Here is a 19,388-nt window from a genome sequence, read left to right as displayed (position 1 = left end):
GGAAGCAACCTAAGTGCCCAACAAAGGATGAAGGGATAAAGAAGATGTGGTATATATACACCAAGGAATACTACTCAGCCATAAGAAACGAGGAAATCCAGCCATTTTTGACAACATGGATGGACATTGAGGGTATTATGCTAAGTGAAATAAGTTAGAGGAAGAAGGTCAAATACCATATGATCTCATTGATAAGTAGAAGATAAAAACAACAACAAACAAACACATAGAGACAGAGATTGGATTGATGGTTACCAGAGAGGAAGAGGGGAGGGAGGAGGGTGAAGGAGATGATTAAGCACATGTGTGTGGTGATGGATTGTAACTAGTCTTTGGGTGGTGAAAATGATGTGATCTATGCAGAAATAGAAGTATAATGATGTATAACTGAAATTTATATCATGTTATAAACCAATATTACAGCAATAAAAAATATATATATCCCAAACTAAAAAATAAATAAATAAAATAATGTAATGAAACATGATGTAACATTCAACAGAATACATAAAGCAAAATAATAAAAGAGAAATGTATTGGAGGAGAGTTGAATTGAGAAGACTTCCTAAGAAGGTATTGTTTTTGTGGAGACAGAGAGAAAATAATGGACTTGCAAATACTGGCAGGGGAAATAATCTGGGAAAGGAAGTAATAATTGCTAGATTACTAAAACAAAAATAATAAAATATCTTCCCAAATATGAGGAATTCCAACAGCCTGGAAGCCTGAAGAGTAAGCTGAAGAAAGTGAAAGATGTTCGAAGAGGCAGGCTAAGGCAGACTAGAGGGCGTGGTCCAGACAAAACCCATTTTGGTTTAGAGGATTAAATGAGAAATGTCCTGTAAAGCATCATAACAGGAACAATAAAATCAACAAAAAAGCAACTAGTCAGATTTCAGTGAGGTGGCTACTGATTACAGTAAATCAGTATCTTCCCTTTAGTCGAAAATGACCAGTTATAAAATAGAGTGAAGAGAGAGCCCTTCCAAAATGCAAACATCATAAACTTAAAAATATTAAGAGATAAGGAGCCAAAAAATGTGCAATGATGTTGATAATGAAGCATTTTCACACTCTGCCAATGGGCATAAAAAAGCCAAATGGAAGACTCAACATAGTAAGCATGGAGATGTTACTCAAAATAATTGACAAGCTTAAAGTAATCCACTATGACTTTTATTGGCCTCTGTTGATTTTTCCTTGCTTTAATGGTTCTATCGTTCATGCCTATCAATTCTACGGACAATGAAATGCTATTGTAGTAAAAAGAAAAAGTCCCTGTGCTACCATAAAAAAGCCAAAAAACAAGGCAGATTCCATCACATTTCCACCATCTAAATCTCACACACACCTCATTATTGGAACTTAAATCACAGGTGAAATCTCAGATACAGTGGAGTATGTACACTTAGACTTTTAGCTTTTCAGCTTGAGCAGTGAAAAAGGACACATTTGAAGGATGTGGAAATGATGACAAGGAAACCATTCACAATATCCATTAGAGATGCACTTGTTATTGCAACTTAAATTTAGATTTTCTCTTTAATCCGACATAACATTTCTCATTTTATTTCCTCAGGAATTATAAACCTCTTTTTCAAGTCCTTAAACATTTTTGGCTATTTCTACTCTTTTGTTTTTAACATTATTTTCTTATTTTTTTCTTCTCTTTTTATTACAGAGCTTTATTGGCTAAATATTATTCTCTATTTTTACTTTATAATTACTCCTCTGGTATCTCATGTATAAAGTTTGAATTCTATTACACACAAATATCATACTTTATTACATTTTTATTTCAAGAGAAACAGCTTTTCATAATTTTTTCAATATCACGTAACTTTTCTATTGTGCTTTTATTTCCCTTTTGTTTTGGATATATGATATTGCCTAACATGAAATATTTTATACTTTAGAGAAATATGTTTCTATTCCTAGCTATCAATGTATTTTGTACAGAAATTTGTTTTGAGATGTGATTAAAGCCTTAGATCTTTTATATACTCTACGATGCTTTCCTAGGACAGCAATTAATAAAATTCTTGCATATACTTGTGTTCCTCATCATTGCATGCCTGAGATAAAACTTAGTTCTTTTTATCTTCTACTATATCCTTAAGCACCAAAACCTCAGTTTTATAATTTCTTGTTTCCTATGTAAACATTTCTTTGAATCCTTCCATCTCCTCTGACTTCATTTAGTTGCATAATAGCACATGCAATCGATTTAAGACTGATAAAGATATCATCTTCATTCTTTCTATTTTCTTTCTTACCTATTATGTTTCTAATACTAGCACAGGGATGGTCACACAAATAAACATTTGTGGAGTGAATAAGTAAACCAATGAATATCAAAATTTTTAGCATATATAATCAATAAATCGATTGCTTAATTGTGTTAATAGGGGTGTAACTGAAAAAGGGGTCATTCTGCTCACTGCAGCCTGATGCCAATCAAGTGCAAGATGAGTTGGTGGTCAAGAAAGGGGTTTATTCAATTAGCTCACAAAACCAGAAGATGGTGGACTCATGTCCCAAAGACCACCTTAAACAAGCACAAAATCTTGAGCCAGTTATATGGGAAGGAGGCAAGAATAGGGAAGGGGTCACGCTATTTCTGGCATCCGTTCTCCAGACTTATCATCTTCTGTTCTGCCTGCACTCTGACGTTCTTTCCTTCCTTAACAATGAGTTTCAGTCTTGGTTGGCCTCTTCATCTCTTTAAGTTCCTGAAAAATAACTCATTCCAATGTCAGGAAAGTTTCATGTCAGATTTGAGAACCTGTTGAAATATCTGAAAACATGTCCCCCTGGCCTTTGTACAATAGCCTGGTTACATTAAAGGTTAATGATCCACAATATGTGATTAGCAGTTACAGGGATCAATTGAAAACAGTCAACTGAAAACAGTTAAATGGCTCCTCAATTCATTTACTGGAAACAAGGGAAGAATTTTCCTTATTCTCTAGGCCTTTACAACATTTCTAGACTAGCAGCTAATTACCTATAATGATTGAAGTCCCCAGGGACCTCTTAAGAAGCCCAGTTCCCTCTGCGCAGCTTATGGTCTTTCCTTTTATAGAAAGAAGTGCTCATACCATTTCTGACATCTCTGAATGGCTACACAATGCTTATATTTAACTCAGAAATCACTAAGAATGGGGATGCCTGAAAAAAGACCTCAGGGAAGGAAAGTCTACAGGTTGCCTCTCAGCAGGCTTATTTGTTGTCTAATTCTGCTACTGACTTGCTTTCCAACAAGGTAAACTACTTACATTTCAGAGATGGAATAGTTTGAAAATAAAGAAGGAGGGAGCAGGTCTGGTGGTGTGGTGATTAAGTCCACACGCTGTGCTGTGGTAGCCTGGGGTTCACAGGTTCGGATCCCAGGCACACACCGACCTACCACTTGTCAAGCCATGCTGTGGTCGCATCCTATATAAAGTAGAGGAAGATGGGCAAGGATGTTAGTCCAGGGCCAGTCTTCCTCAGCAAACAGAGGAGGACTGGCATCGGATGTTAGCTCAGGGTTAATTTTCCACAGACACACACAAAGACAAAGACAGGGCCAGCCCGGTAGAGTAGCAGTTAAGTGTGTGTGCTCTGCTTCGGGGGCCCAGAGATCACAGGTTCGGATCCCGGGTACACATGGACGCACCGCTCGTCAAGCCATGCTGTGGCAGCGTCCCACATAAAGTAGAGGAAGTTGGGCTTGGATGTTAGCACAGGGCCAATCTTCCTCAGCAAACAGAGGAGGATTGGCAATGGATGTTAGGTCAGGGCTGATCTTCCTCACACGCACACACAAAAAATCAAATCGATTAAAAATTTAGATGTAGTAGTTGAAACTATAAAATAACTAGAAGAAATATATGGGTAATGATAAATTTGAAACATGAACAAAGACAATGAAGAGAACATTGTGGAAAATAAAATTAAGATTTGAAAAAGGAAAAAATCTCTAAGGAGATAAAAAGGTAAATCATATTAAAATGTTTTTTTAAATTGGAGAATTTATTAGGGTAATTTGACAAATCAGATACAAAAGGTCAGTAATATAGAATAATGTCTTACATGTTAATCAGAAAAAATGTAACCAGTTTCATGCAGTATTGCATTCTGAGCCAGGTGAAGGTAAGCCGATGAAATAAAACTGGAATCTGAGAGGAATGAAGAGTGATACAGTTTGATGAAACAGAATGGATATTCTGTGGTGAAATCAGGGCGTTTTGGAACTTAGAATGGAGAAACTGAGTGCAGCTGACACGCCTGACCACACGCAGTGCACACGGCTCTCACTGTTCTCCAGCCATGAGGGACTTCTTGGGGCTGACACACTTCCTTGGCAACAGACTTTTTGTTTTTCTCATTGCCGCAGAGTGTAATGATCTTCCTCTCTTCTTCCATCCTCCATTGTTATCTTCAATTAAATGCCCTGATGTTTTTTTCATTTTAGACTTATCTTTCAAATAGTTGAATCGTTATGATTTATCTGCTCATTTCTTCACTTGCTTTCTCTGTCTCCCATGGGCCTATGAGCTCAAGAAAAGCAGGGATCTTCTCTTTCTTATTCACAGTATATACCCACATCAGAATACAAATGAAGGTGCTGCTGGATAGAAGAAGTCTACCACGGTGTTCCTCAAATTTACATTATTTGCCTGCTTTCAAAATTTAATTTTCACAATGTATAAACTCAGTTTCCTTAAACCTAATATCATTTTTGTGCCCCATGCCCCTCACTTTCTTGGTATCTCATGAATTATTCTATAGTTTCTGGAAAACAGAAAATTAATATTCCAAGACAATGTTTCCCAAATACAATGCCCCAGTTTAGTATTATTTAGTAAAGCTTATGTACCATCTTTCCCCCCTGCCAACAAAGCAAAGTTTTTAAATAATCACAGAGTTCATAACTATGTAAGTTTGTTTAATTTCCTTTTTAAATTATGGCTCTACATTAAAATTTATTTATTATGTCCAATTTATTATTGAGGAGACCATGATGGATTGTGTGGGGTGAGAATTAGACACATTTATATTGCTTAACGTTCAATAGTTTCACAGTGCTTCAAGTTTTGTGCTGAAATGTAAGAAGCACTACTATATTGTTATCCCTGAAGTTTAGACCTAAAACTCTTGAGATGGGAGTTAACATAGTCATTGTTCAGATAAGAATAGTGACTTAGAATTTTTGTTTACTTAAAGTTATATTACTTTGGTTACAGTGAAAGAATCAGGTGTCCAACCTAAGTCACCTATAAACTGGCATGTTTCCTATCCCAAGGTGGTTCTTCAGACACTCAGAAAATGATGTTCAGGGACTCACCATTCCGAGTCTACATTGAGAGCAGAAGAGCCTCGTTTCTGGGATAATCTGTATTTTATGTGTTCCTATTAACATCACCAAACAATGCAAATAATACCTTGCTACATAGGGGGACTACATATTTCAAAGATAAAACTTGCTGTTCAATATTTCATTCCAAATATTTTAGAAGCTGCTACATACATGGATGAAAGGACAATCTAATGGATACATGAAAATGATCTAAGATAATTGTGTGAGATAGTCCACTGGGGGTTTTGTGATTACATATTTTAGAGATGAATTCCAAAAAGTAGTATCTTACATATATTCCTTTTGTATAAAAAACAAAGCCCTATAGGAAAGAGATTGTAACTTAATGCTCTAAAGTAAGGGAAAACACCATATGCCACATGTGCAAGATTCCATAGAAAACTAGTCTCTATGACAATAGAGACATTTATTTATAAAATCCACTCACAAAATCTTACTTACAGTTATGTCTAAATCCCAATGCCAAAAGCAGCAGGAATGACCAACAAGAGTTTTTCCAGCGGGCTTCATTCTTCTTGGCTTCTCTGAGTGGCCGCAGCTAGAAATGGTTCTTTTCTGGGTGGTGATCTTCTTCTACACCATGATTGTTCTTGGAAATTTGACCATCATCTTGCTGTGTTGCATGGACCCTCATCTCCACATCCCCATGTACTTCTTTCTTAGCAATCTTTCCTTCTTGGAACTTTGTTTCACCACAACCAGTGTGCCCCAGATGTTATTCAACTTGTGGGGGCCAGACAAGAGCATCACCTACACAGGCTGTGTCATCCAACTCTGTGTGTTTCTCTGTCTTGGTGCCACTGAAGGCATCCTGCTGGTAGTGATGGCCTTTGACCGCTATGTTGCTATCTGCCAGCCCCTGCGTTATAAAATCATTATCCACCCTTCACTCTGTTGGAAGCTGGTGCTCATGGCCTGGCTGTCTGGCCTGATGGAGTCTCTGATCCAATCTTTCATCACATTCCAGCTGCCCTTCTGTACCCATCACCACCTGGATGACTTTCTGTGTGAGGTTCCTGCCCTCATACGCTTGGCCTGTGGAGACACCTCTGCAAATGAGTGTCAGATGACCATCTCTGCTGTCCTCTTCACCATTGTGCCAGTGGGATTGATCTTGACTTCTTATGGCTACATAGCTCAAGTTTTAGGGAAAATCCAGTCTGAGGAGGGAAGGCAGAAAGCCATTGTCACTTGCTCCTCCCACCTCATTGTAGTCTTCATGTTTTATGGGACAGTGGCCATGGTTTACACAGATCCTAAAAATCACTTTGCTTCAAATCATGGCAAGTTCCTCACCTTCTTCTACACCATTGTCACACCTTTGTTGAACCCTCTCATCTACACCCTGAGGAGCAAAGAAGTGAAGGATGCCCTGCAAAGACTGATGAGGAAGGGGATTAGCTTACAAAAAAGTAGATAATCAGTGTTTTGTACTAGCAAGGAAATTGAATATTGTGACATTCTCCCACTCTCTATAAGAGAGAATCTTTGATATATCACTAAAAATGGAGGGCTTAGTAAAAGATGGTAATTTATAATTTATTCTTTATCCCTATATTTTACTTGTCATTTTGTTTTAAAAAAGTACAAATGTAATACCATTATTAGGCCAATAATAAGTTTTCATAGAGTATTTGGCTAAGGAAGAATAATAGTTGTAGAATTGACTGTTGAGGAACATATATTATTATTTCTTAAGCGATATAATCACCACAAATAGAATACTCTAGAATTAGCAAACAGATAACTTATAAATTATCTATTTCAGTTTTCAAATAAAAAATAGAGAACTGTATATCATGAATTATTTTATTGAGGCCAGATAGAGGGAAATTTCCCTGGAATTTTTCTAGATCCCTACTACATATGCAGTGCTTCTTTGTAATTTGGCTATGAGAATGAAAAGTTGGGTACATAGAAGGGATTCTACCTGGTTTTTTTGCTTTATTCTTATTTTCTTGAATTTCAGAACATGATGCTATCACATTGAGGTGTCTCAGAGGTATTCAAATTCATAAGAGTTGTGAGCATTCTTAATCCTTAAGAGAGATAGATTTCTAAATTTAATTTAATCTACATGTGATTACATATATGATAAATATTTGGTCAAATCTGTTTTTCTATCTTTATATAATAAGGACCATTTAAAATTACTACATAGTAATCAGAAAAATCTAAGTCCTTGTTGGTTTCTCAGTGCTATTATCTTTGATATGAAATTATAGAATCAAAATTCTACCTAAATCCAAGTGAGTTTTTGCAAATACGGTTCAGATATTAAGGATGCAGCCAGCAATTTTGCACAATAAATTGATTTGTATATTTCCATTAAGGTTTGATGAATCTTTGCTAGGCTCTTTTTCTGTTAGAAATGCCAAACATACCAAAAATTTGTTTGTAAGTACATATCCATTTTAAGACATATCGAGTCTCTAATTCATCACAGAATCTTTGGGTTGCTTGCCAAATGTAATCATTACTAGGCAGTTAATTAGGGCAGAAGTCTAAGAGTGATATTGATGGCAAAATGTATGGAAAGCTGATGGACTAGGGCAAGGGGCTAAAATTAATACTGTTTAGAAAAGACTCCTATAAATTTTGAATGGGTATATTATCCAGGACATATAAAACGATACCAATATAAGAACAGAGATTATCAGTGACTTAACAAACAATGTGGGTTTATTTCTTGCACATTAAAAGTCTAGTGTGGAAGGAGCTGGCCCCATGGCCTAGTGATTAAGTTCAGCACACTCCGCTTCAGTGGCCTGGGCCAGTTCCTGGGCCTGGACCTACACCACTCAACAGTGACCATGCTGTGGCAGCAACCCACATATAAAATAGAGGAAGATTGGCACAAATGTTAGCTCAGAGTTAATCTTCCTCAGCAAAAAAGAAGATAAGTCCAGTGTGTGAGCACATGACTCTCTGTGGTAGTGTCTAATACTGTGTGTTTGGCATTCCAGGCTGCTTTGTCCTTACAACGTCTCCATTTCCACATGTGATCCCCTGACAGAGGAAAGGCCTGGAGGGCCAAGTTCTGACAACTAAATGCTCCCCCCGGTTATGCATATTACTTCCTCTCATGTTTCCTGGGTCATTGGAAGTCAAGTGACCATATCTAACTTCAAGTGGGCAGAGTTTTGAGATTTTCTCTTATCTCCAAAAGTGTAACAGAACTGAGTGATGGTGAACAGTGAAATGTGTATTTTATGCATAGAAAGACTCAGCTGAGAGACTCAGTTTCCTGAAGATGGAAAGGGTAGGTTGTTTTATTTGTGAGCTGAGGGACAAGCAGGTGTTCCTTTTTCAAAGTAGTTGTATGGAATGGGTGTTTTTTGTAGAAACCTAAGAAAATTTTGGAGAAGGACAATGCTTGTTGCACTGTCAACTCAATGAAGTGGCAACTAAATGTTTTGTTTTACTGTCTCTCTTCTGATTCATTTACTATTTACAATCTTTTTTGTTCTCTCAACGTTCAATTAATTCTTTTTAAAATAATGTTATTATTTATTCCACTTCTTTCCATACTTAAAATCTTTCTTCCTCTAATAATTGGTCATCCCTGTTCATCCTATTAGCTGTTTTAATTGATACTTTTCATTTGCAGCCCCTCACAGTCCACAAACTGAATCAATATTAATAAGCAAAAGGATCAGAGTAGAGGTAAGAGTTACAGAACAGATGGAGTTTTTATTATTATTATTAATTATTTAAACACAGGCCCAGTGTACAAAGTGCCCCAAGTAGCCTTGTGCAAATTCAAATTGACACTGGCCTTTTCTTACTAAAAGATTTAAAAGAGAGAAAATCATCTTTTATCAGAAAAAAAATATTTTAGAAGAGCATCCCTAGTATTATTCAGGCTGGAAACATATAAAGATAGAATATTCAATCCCAAAACAGCAGAATATACATTCTTTTCAAGCACAGATAAACATTCATCAAGATAGACCATATCTTAAGCCATAAAACAAACCTCAACAAATTCAAAATATTTAGAATTACATAGAATGTGTTTTATGGGAATAATGGAATCAAACTGAGAATCAATAACAAAAAACAACAAGAGAATGTCTAAACGTATGGGAGTTAAACCATATGCTTCTATATAATCTGTAGATAATAGATTATAATCTATAATCTATAAAACATTAGAGAACGTCTAAAAGGAAAATGCTACTATCAGTCCTGAATTTTAAACTCAGCTAAAGTATCATTCAAAAGTAAGGGCAAAATAAAAATTTTTAAAAAACATTTTCAGAATTTTTTTTTGACATCAGATTTTACCACTTATTGAAGAAACTATTTAAAGCATAAATACATAAAGACCAAGAGATTGGGAGAGAAGAAAATAGCAATAATGTTTTGCAAGCTGGAAAGCCATAGGATAACCAGAATTTGACTTATGAGATCTAAAAAAGCAGATTAATCTAACAATGGGGAAAGATCAGAGGCAAGTTAAATCATACTGGAAGAATCCCTCCAAGGCTGTGGTTGGGTAACCAAGTACCTCTCAACACTAAAGGTATAACTTAAAAGGAGGTTTGGCTAAAAATTAGTATAAAACCACTTCATTTGGCCAGGCAACAGCTCCTCCCATCCCTGGTGCAAACATTACTTTATGGAGATGTTAAACCAAAAGGTTCTGGATTTCAACAAATGGGCATAGTGTGGGGGGTATAAGTGGAAAGTCAATACACTGAATTGTGAGGCACCCCAGATGCTTTTCCCTTCTTTAGTTCTCAAAATGCTGGAGGCCCCAGTCAGACTCCTTTCAGAGGAAACAGACCACTCCACAGAGACAACCTTGGGACATTGATATTTGGGGTTTCCCAAATGAACTTGCTCTTGTCCAGAGATCTTCCCCAAGAGTAGAGATCCAGAATCAATAGACTTTTCAGGAAAGATTCTAAATAAAAGACAGAAATCAAAACAAATAAGTAGAAAAAAAAGAATAATAGAGTATGCAGCAAACAAAAGAACTCAAAAGGGAACTGTGATTAATCTGCTCGGAGAGTTAAGAACAGATATCAATCTGGAGCAAGGTGTTGTAAAAAGAGCATTGAAGGGGAAAAAAGAGCCCTTGAACGTTTAAATTAAGGCAGTGGAGATAATGATGTAGAACAAAAAGGCAGCGATGGAAAAGATGATAAAATTATAGTTTCAGTTTGGAAGAGTCAAGATTCAGATAACAGGATTTCATGGGAAAATAACAGAAAAAAATGTAAAGAAGTTTCAAGGAAATACTCTGGAATTGAAAGACTTGAATTTTAAGATTGAAAGACTCCTCAAGTTTCCATCATATTGATGAAAATAATTCATATAAAGACATATTATTATGAAATTTTAAACAAGTAGAAATGTAGAGATTAAAGGCCTTGAGATAGAGAAAATCAGTTCACACAACAATATTTATAGTTGAGGTAGAAATACTGAATGTTAGAAGACAATGGATTGATGCCCTAACAATCATGACGGAAAATAATTATCCACCTAGAATTCTTCTCTTATCCAAACCTACATCAAGTGGAAAGACAAAATAAAGTCATTTTCAGACATGCAAGTTCTCAAAAATTTTTTCTCCCATGAGCATTTTCAGGAAACTACTGATGTTACTCCATTAAAATAAGGGAGTAAATCAAGAAAGAGGAAGGCTTGGCATTGTGGGAGATCAAAATTGGCTACCCTTAAATATTTCTCTTTACCTTGATTAATTTCTCTGATGGACATTTGACCTCCCCAAAACTGCCTAAAAAATTTAACATAGAGGACCTGTTCCAGGAAGGAGTTACCATCATATGATGGCTGTAATATAATGTAAAATAGATGTTACAATAGGAAAGGTACCAAGCCCCTCTTATCAAAAATTCTGTCTCTCCCATGCCACATTCTCTAGGTGACCCTGCAAAGAGTTCCTCACAAACGTTTACATTTATAAGGGAAATCTCCATTTGTAAAGGTATCTGCCTCTCTGTACTGGGAAGGGAGGGGGGATGGCCTCCCTGGAAACTTTTCAGTGTGGAAGGAGAGGACTTAAATCTGCATACCCTTGATTATTATGATTTATGTCTCCCTCCTGTCTTCCTCCCCACCCCCAGCATCCTCCTTTGTCTTTAGCTGAAGATGGGATTTAAGATGAGAATCGCCACTCTACTGTTGAGAAACTCAGTTTCCCTGGCTTCTCCCATGTATACATGTTATTAAACTTGGTATTATTTTCTCCTGCTAATATGTCTTTTAATTTTTTGGCCAGCCATAAGAACCTTAAGGAAAAGGGTGGAGGAGGATTCTCCCTCTTCCCCAACAGTTTTGGCGCCCAACGTGAGGCAAAACAATTTCACTGGCTGGACACTGTTCACTCCTGGACTACTGCAGTGGAGAGATCTCGCACCCTGACAAGAACCAGCAGGAGGTGAGAGTTCTTACCATGTCAGTCTCCCGGATGTCTGCCTGCAGGGTCCAATGGAAGTGAGAGTGGTGAGTTTTCTCTTTCTAAATTTAGATTAACAGGAGAAAACATTGGTGAAACTAGCTTCTTGGACTCAGCGACTCTAGGATCTGGTTGGGTACCCATTGGATAATTGATCCTTTCCCTCCCAGAAATAGTATTTGTCTCTGTCTCTCTTTTTGTCATTCATACAGATGTCTCGATAGGCCTGTCATCTGGGCTTTTGTCTTGTTCTATGTCCTGAGAACTTGGCTTTGTGACCAGTGAGAATATTCTCTTTGGTCTGTACCATACAGGAGGTGCATTTACCGGGTGGACTTTGGTGGCCAGTCAAATAGACTGGGGTTCCAAACTGTATCTTTGTCCTGCTGTGCCAAGCTCTCAGGAGAGTTTGTCCTAAAGGGCCCAGTCAATAAGGGCTTTTGTCGTCTTAACCTTCATTGCTTGTTAGTGCTGGAAAAACCCCATTCCAGTAGCACCTGCCCCATGTCACAGATTAGCGGGTCTGTGACTGGAGGTGTCCCACACTCTTGTGGGAGACTGGAGACACTGTTTTCACTACATCATCCTTACTGCTTGTGCAATGAAGGTCTTTACTTTCTCTGAATATCTTTGGGAGTGAATTCTGTGGATCATGGGGGCTACATCATCTGCGCCATCACCAGGGATGTCTCTTGCATCCATAGTTAAAGCATGGGATGAGTCGCTGTTAAGGTTAAGATCCCACTTGTCAATGTGGCCAGATGATGGATCATTTAAATTGGAAAAACTTCTAAGTTGGGGGAAAAAATATTTTGAGAGCTCTCACATAATAGTTTAATTGGTAACTAAGAAAAGGCCAGAGAAAGAAGAAGGGAAGAATTTGAATAGTCTTAAGACCCTGACTCAAGTTACAATTGAATTGAGAACATGTAAAAGTGTAAGTGTTGAGAAGATTATAAAGGCTGGAATGTTTGAGTTAATTTTATATAAAGAGGTTACATCAACTTTACATGAGTATGTTTTAAAATGTCTGACTGGAAATACTTCCCTTGTCCAAAATTATAAGACCAAGACATATTGGTAAAAGCCCGAATGAAAACTATGTTTAGAGGTATAAGAGGTGATGAAATTTACATGAAATTTTGTAGAAAAACTGATGTTATTTCTATTACAGAACTGGTTAACAAAAATAACTTAAATGATGGTGAGTTTTATCTAATGTCTTATGAAGTCTTGTAGGCACTTTAAATAATTATTGGGAATAAGCAACTATATATGAAAAAGATAAATGTTGAATGAACTTTTAACAATAATTATGTGTTATGGTGGTTACAGCTTCCAAATTCTTTTTGGTGACTTAAAACTTTAGAGTTTTGCTAAATTTTATGATAAAAATTCATTGAGTATCTAGATCATTTCCAAATAAGATAAAGTATTAGAAAATGATTGCTAAATATAGGTTTGTCTACTTTTGTCTTATTATAGGAAAACAAAAGTCTTTTGGTTCTATTGGTAAACGTGTCTTGTGTTTTGTTGAGAGATTGGACGATAAAGTATCATGTTTCTAGAAATTATGAAGTGTTTATAAATTTCCCAAGCCACAGAATACTATTGTAAAAGAAAGTTTATAATTACATAGTTTTTACTTAAAAATTAAGGTTTCTAAGGGTTAAAATTTCTAATTAGTATGTGTGATTAAAGCTACTAAAAACTAAGAAAAATATGTCTGTGTACAAGGAAAGTAAGATGCATAAAAAAGGTACAAAGAATGGAAGTATTTTGTTTGGTTGATTAAGAAAGATAAATTTGTCCCAAAGTACTAGAAGAGAAGAAAGGAAGGCATGAAACAAATTCTGAAGGTAAAAAGAAAGTTATAGAAGGTTTGTGGAAGAAAAATTCTGGAAAAGAAGTTTTATACATGGTCAAGTTGGCTACGATTAGACTAAATCCAATTAAGTAAATGAGATTTAATGTAAAAAGTAAGCTGGTGCAAAATGAAAATTTGGTCTTCTTTCTTTTAAAAGGATAATTTTCTTGAACTTGATAAAGAGGCTATAAAACGTTTTTCTTTACCTTTGAGTGATTCTACCTAAAAGAAAATCTGTTTTGTTAAAATAATTTCCTATGTTCAAAAGAACTGAGGTCTCTATCAAGTTTTATTATTTTAACTCTCCATCTGCCCTTGACTGTTTCACAATGAGCATTGTTTCATACTTGATCAAGTGTTTATGATAAACCTTCTTAGATGATATTGTGTGGGTAAATGTTATTGATATAGGCGTTTTAAAATTGTATAACATTACTGAAATTCTGATCCATTCTGGTTATCAGTCATAATTCTGGTTATTATTATTTAAAGTGTTGTATGTCACAAAATTAACCAAATTTCTTTGTCAATTGTCATTTTGGGGTCTTGTTTACAGAGAGTTATTTCCTTACCCTGATGCTTTTACATATGTTTCAACTTCAGAAAAATTCATGGAGAGGACTCTGACATTTACACTGTAGTACAGTCTTCTGATAAACTTTCTGATCATAAAACTGAACTTGGTAAGAAATTACAGAACTCTAATGGAGAGACTGACGACTTCATGAAGCTGCTAACAAAAAGATTGGGATCAAGAATGGATTACACAGGACTGAATGAACTGATGAGGATGATTATAATTTTTATGATTTTTCATTTAAAATATTGCTGATTTTTTTAATGTTTTGTTTTTGTTCAGATTTAAAAAAAAACTTTTTCTCTTTTCTCCTCAGCTAGCTATGACTTATTGCAACTTGGTAAATGATATTTTGTAAGCAAAGTTGAAATATTTATCTTTTTATCTCTATCTGATCCCTCCAGAATATGAAAACTCTTAGTAAGTAAATATTCTTATTTCATGGCAATATAGTTATTTGCATAAGTTCAATAAGAATCTGTTCTCCTTATAACAGGACACAACTGGAAACACTGGTTATATTACCAAGGCTGCTGGAACATCATATTTGTGATATAACCATACAGCTTTTGAGGGATGAAGATTGGACTTTATGGAATAAAGCCACATGCAAATATTGGCCTGATACTTTATGTGCCAAGCAGCACTTACTGGATAAGTAAAGAATGTCACTTATCTGGCAGGTAGAAAGATCCTTGAAATATTTTGGGGGAACCTCAAAAGAAAGGAATTCACCCAAATCTGTAGGTATTGCAGGTGAAGTCTGATAACAAGAGTCCTTGGCTTGGCTTTCCTGGCCTCAAGAGGCCTTTGAAGTTCAATCTGAGATTCCTTATAAAGAGTTCCAGCAAGGCAGATTTAAAAGAGCTTATATGATCAATTGCTATTCTTGCTGTACTTATGTAAATAATTGGGCCAAGTTTATTAAAACTAGACTTATTTTGCAAACTAGTTAGTCTCAATTTGGCTATCTTTGATAAAAATGAGGGTGATTTTTTTTTAATTTTATTTATTTATTTTTTCCCCCAAAGCCCCAGTAGACAGTTGTATGTTATAGCTGCACATCCTTCCAATTGCTGCATGTGGGATCCGGCCTCAACATGGCCAGAAAAGCGATGCGCCTGTGCGCACCCGGGATCCGAACCCCGGGCCGCCAGCATCAGAGCGCGCGCACTTAACCGCTAAGCCACGGGGCCGGCCCAAATGAGGGTGATTTTAAAGAGAGAAATTATTTCAGTGTAAACTATAGTATACATTTGTGGATATTAGATCCTAGTTTTGTTAATTGTCTTTTAAGATTTTTGTTTTATATCTGTTGACTGGACTGGATCCTGATTTCTTGTAGTCTCCTGAAATCTCTGGCTACAGATGTCCAAACCAACGTTTTTTATTTTTTTCCCATTATTTTCATTTGGAATCACTGAGAACTGAACCTGCCCTTTATCCTGAAGCCTTACAAACTGAAGCCAATGGACTTGATATAAATCTGGGAGATTACCTGATGACATCATCAGGGACATTTTAAACTGCAAAAGATGCTGACATCTAGAAATCTTAACTGGCTGTCCTCTGAACTCAAAAACTGCTTTACAATTTGCTCCAACCATTAACCTTGTTTTTCTTTTGTTTCCATAGAAATGCTTCTTATTAAATACTTGATTGCTTGCCTCCACAATATACACCTGCATCACCACCTTCTAAATTGAACTTAATTGAACTGACCTATTATCAGGACTGAAAAAATATGTTCAGTGAGATGGAACAGCCTACCAACTCAGCTTCTGGACTATGAAACTTCTTTAAGTTTCAAAAGGACTGTGAAACTTTTAGTTTCAAAGGCGGGACTGTGGGAGATCAAAATTGGCCACCCTGAAATATATCTCTTTACTTTGATTATTTTCTCTGATGGACATTTGACCTCCCCAAAACTGCCTAAAGAATTTAGCATAAAAGACCTGTTCCAGGAAGAAGTTACTATCATATGATGGCTGTAATATAATGTAAAACAGAAGTTACAATAGGAAAGGCACCAACCAGCCCATCTTATCAAAAATTCTGTCTCTCCCAGGCCACATTCTCTAGGTGGCCCTGCAAAGAGTTGCCAGACAAACATTTACATTTATAAGGGAAATCTCCATTTGTAAATGTATCTCCCTCTCTGTGCTGGGGGGAAGCGGGGATGGCCTCCCTGGAAACTTATCAGTGTGGAGGATGAGGCCTTAAATCTGCATACCCTTGATTACTGTAATTTCTGTCTCCCTTCTGTCTCCCTCCCCACCCCCAAGATCCTCCTTTGTCTTTAGCTGAAGATGGGATTTAAGATGAGAATCTCCACTATTGTGTGGAGAAACTCAGTTTCCCTGGCTTCTCTCATGTATACATGTTATTAAACTTGGTATTATTTTCCCCTGCTAACTTGTCTTTTAATTATTTGGCCAGCCATAAGAACCTTAAGGGAAAGGGAAGAGGGGGATTCTCCCTCTTCCCCAACAAGGACAAAATTAAATAGAAAGGTATTCTATGTTCTTGGATTGGAAGAATTAATATTGCAAAAATATCTACACTATACGAAGTGATTTACAGACTCAATGCAATCCCTCCATAAAGTAAATGTCTAGTATTGCACCATTTATGGGAAGAGCAGTTGCTCAGGTACATGAAGTGTGTGTGAGGATCTATGGTTTAACAGCCTAATATACAGATATTTCAGTGAAGCCTTCTGCTTCAGTTCCACCTGGGGGGTGTAGAAATGCCTGGTTACTCCAACTTCCAGCTATTAGAGGGGTTCTTGCAGTATGATGTAACTTACTTCTCAGCTTCCCCCATTGCCAGCTTAATTATCTTCTTTCTTAGAATTCATATGTTAAGTAGTGGTTACATTTTGCTTTTCAGCTTCCAAAATATTATAGCAGTTGTCTCCACCCAATATATTGTTCTTTATGTATTTATGGTTAAACTTAATAGTCCCTCAATCAGTGATAAACAATCCTGTCTAAAAAAATCTGAAAATGTATTTTTTTAATTATTTTCCTCTTACTCTTGGATGATAGTTTAGCTGGGTTTAGAGATCACAACTAATAGGTGTATTTCCTAGGCATTTTCCTTTAAAATTTTCTCTTTGACCCATGGATTATTTAAAAGTGTATTGTTGAATTTCCATGTGTTTTATAGATTTTCTTAAAAATATTTAAATTTTCATGTTGTTGATTTTGTTTTATTCCATTATTGCAAGAAAACACTTTGTAAGTTTTCAATTATTTTAAATTTGTTTTATTTTATAGCATAGCATATGGTCTATATCAATGAATGTTTTTGGATGCTTAAAGAAATTTACATTCCATTTTTGTTGGGTGGAATCTTCTACTATGTCTGTCTCCCAGTCTGCATAATGGCAGGGCTGCATTTTTATTTTTTTTTATTCAGAGTTTGTTTCCACTCTTTTGAGTCATTCAGTAAGAATAGTTCAGTGCCAATTTGCACAAGGCTACTTGGGAAACATTGCTAACGGGGCTTATGTCTAAAAAAATAATAAATAAAACTTCATCCATTGAGCAACTCTGACCCTTAATCTGCTCCTTGTGCTTATTAATATTGACTCAATATGTGGACAGGAATGGATGCAGTTCAAAGCATCAATTTATACAGCTAAGAAGACTGACAAGGAGTAACCAAGTATTGGAGAAATAAATATTTTAAAATGTAAACAAGTGGAATAAATAATAAAGCTTATTTTAAAGAAGGAAATAATTGGATATTGAGAGCAAAAAAGAGTGACATGGTAACGGAATGAGAAGAGAAACAGAAAAAAATAAACATATAGTTACCACTTCATTGTGTCAGAAAACAGTGCAACAAACAATATTTCCTGAAATTCTTTCTTCTATGAAGTTTTCTTAGACTGTTGAAAAAACACTCTTTCCATACAAATACTTTGAAAAGGAATTCCTACTTGACCCCATAACATCACACATAAACATCACCCTCCCCTCTCATCTCTGGGAAACATCTTCAGCCGAGTCTTTCTTGTACCTTTTATGTCTGTGAAAGCCATTCTGTGATTCTCCAATACCAAGTGCCCTTCCACTTAACTAAAGCATGGTGTTGACATCTGGTTACCATCATGAAGGATCTGTGATGAATCAGAGAATGGATACATCTTAACAATTTCTTGTACGTGGTATCTTTGACATATCTAATAGCACAAGGGCCTAGAAAATGTTCAGTAAATCTTAAAGGAAGTTTCCAATTGAATTTATTGTGCTAAATTGCTGGAGTGACCTTTTAAAACTTGAGTTCCATTTGCAAAAATCACTTGGATTTAGGCAGAGTTGTGTCTATACAACTTTATAACAAAGGAGATAACGCAGAGAAACTGTGAGGCACTTAGCTTTGCTTTTTTATACTTACTTTGTGTTATTTTTAAATGGCCTTATTTTATATAGGTAGAAGAATAGATTTGACTAAACATTTAGCATATTTGTAGTCACATGGAGATTAAATTAAGTTTGGATTAAATTTAAACAATTCTCTGTCTCATGGAATAAGACACCCACACCTCTTCTGGATTCAAATAATTCAGAGGCACCTCATCATCATGGACTCATCTTCTATAATTTCCAAGTAAAAACAGAATATATGCAGGTAATATTTTTTTTTTATACCCAAGATATCATTCTCATAGTCAAATTAAAAAGGAAAGACTGCATATGTAGGGACCTTGGGTAACTCCAGGGAAATTTCCCTCCATTTAGACTTTTATAAAATAATCCATAATATACAGATCTCTTCATATTTTAAAACACAGGTAATAAACATTTATAATTTATTGAAATGATAAATTTTAATAAACTGAAAGTTTTCAGCTCATGCTGCTTATGATGTTTAAGAAGTAATAATAAGTTATTCAAAAGTTAATGCTGTAAATAGTAATCTTCCTTAGACAAATATACTTTAAACACATTACTTTGGCCAAACAGACATTATATTTGTACAGATTTTTTTAACCAAAATGACATGTAAAATCATAGAAATAAAGAATAATTCATAAAGTAGGGCCTTTGAATTAAACCTACATTTTTTAATGATGATTAAAAGATTCTCTTACGTATAGTGGGAGGATGTCATGATTTACAACTTACAATCTGGT

At 35.8% G+C, this 19,388-nt stretch overlaps 1 protein-coding gene across 1 annotated transcript; it reads left to right on the top strand.

The window, feature by feature from the left end:
• Positions 1-5,909: 5,909 nt before the first annotated feature.
• Positions 5,910-6,785, top strand: LOC101398929 (olfactory receptor 2C1-like). Its single transcript, XM_004443845.2, has one exon. It carries the CDS (start codon positions 5,910-5,912, stop codon positions 6,783-6,785), a length of 876 nt encoding a protein of 291 aa, XP_004443902.2.
• The last annotated feature ends 12,603 nt before the right edge of the window (positions 6,786-19,388 follow it).

This window comes from Ceratotherium simum, chromosome 33 (genome assembly GCF_057802395.1).
Source record: "Ceratotherium simum simum isolate JZ-2026a chromosome 33, ASM5780239v1, whole genome shotgun sequence".
Classification (NCBI taxonomy): Eukaryota; Metazoa; Chordata; class Mammalia; order Perissodactyla; family Rhinocerotidae; genus Ceratotherium; species Ceratotherium simum.
Note: the sequence above shows the minus strand (reverse complement) of the source record. Positions and strands in the feature narration are given on the sequence as shown.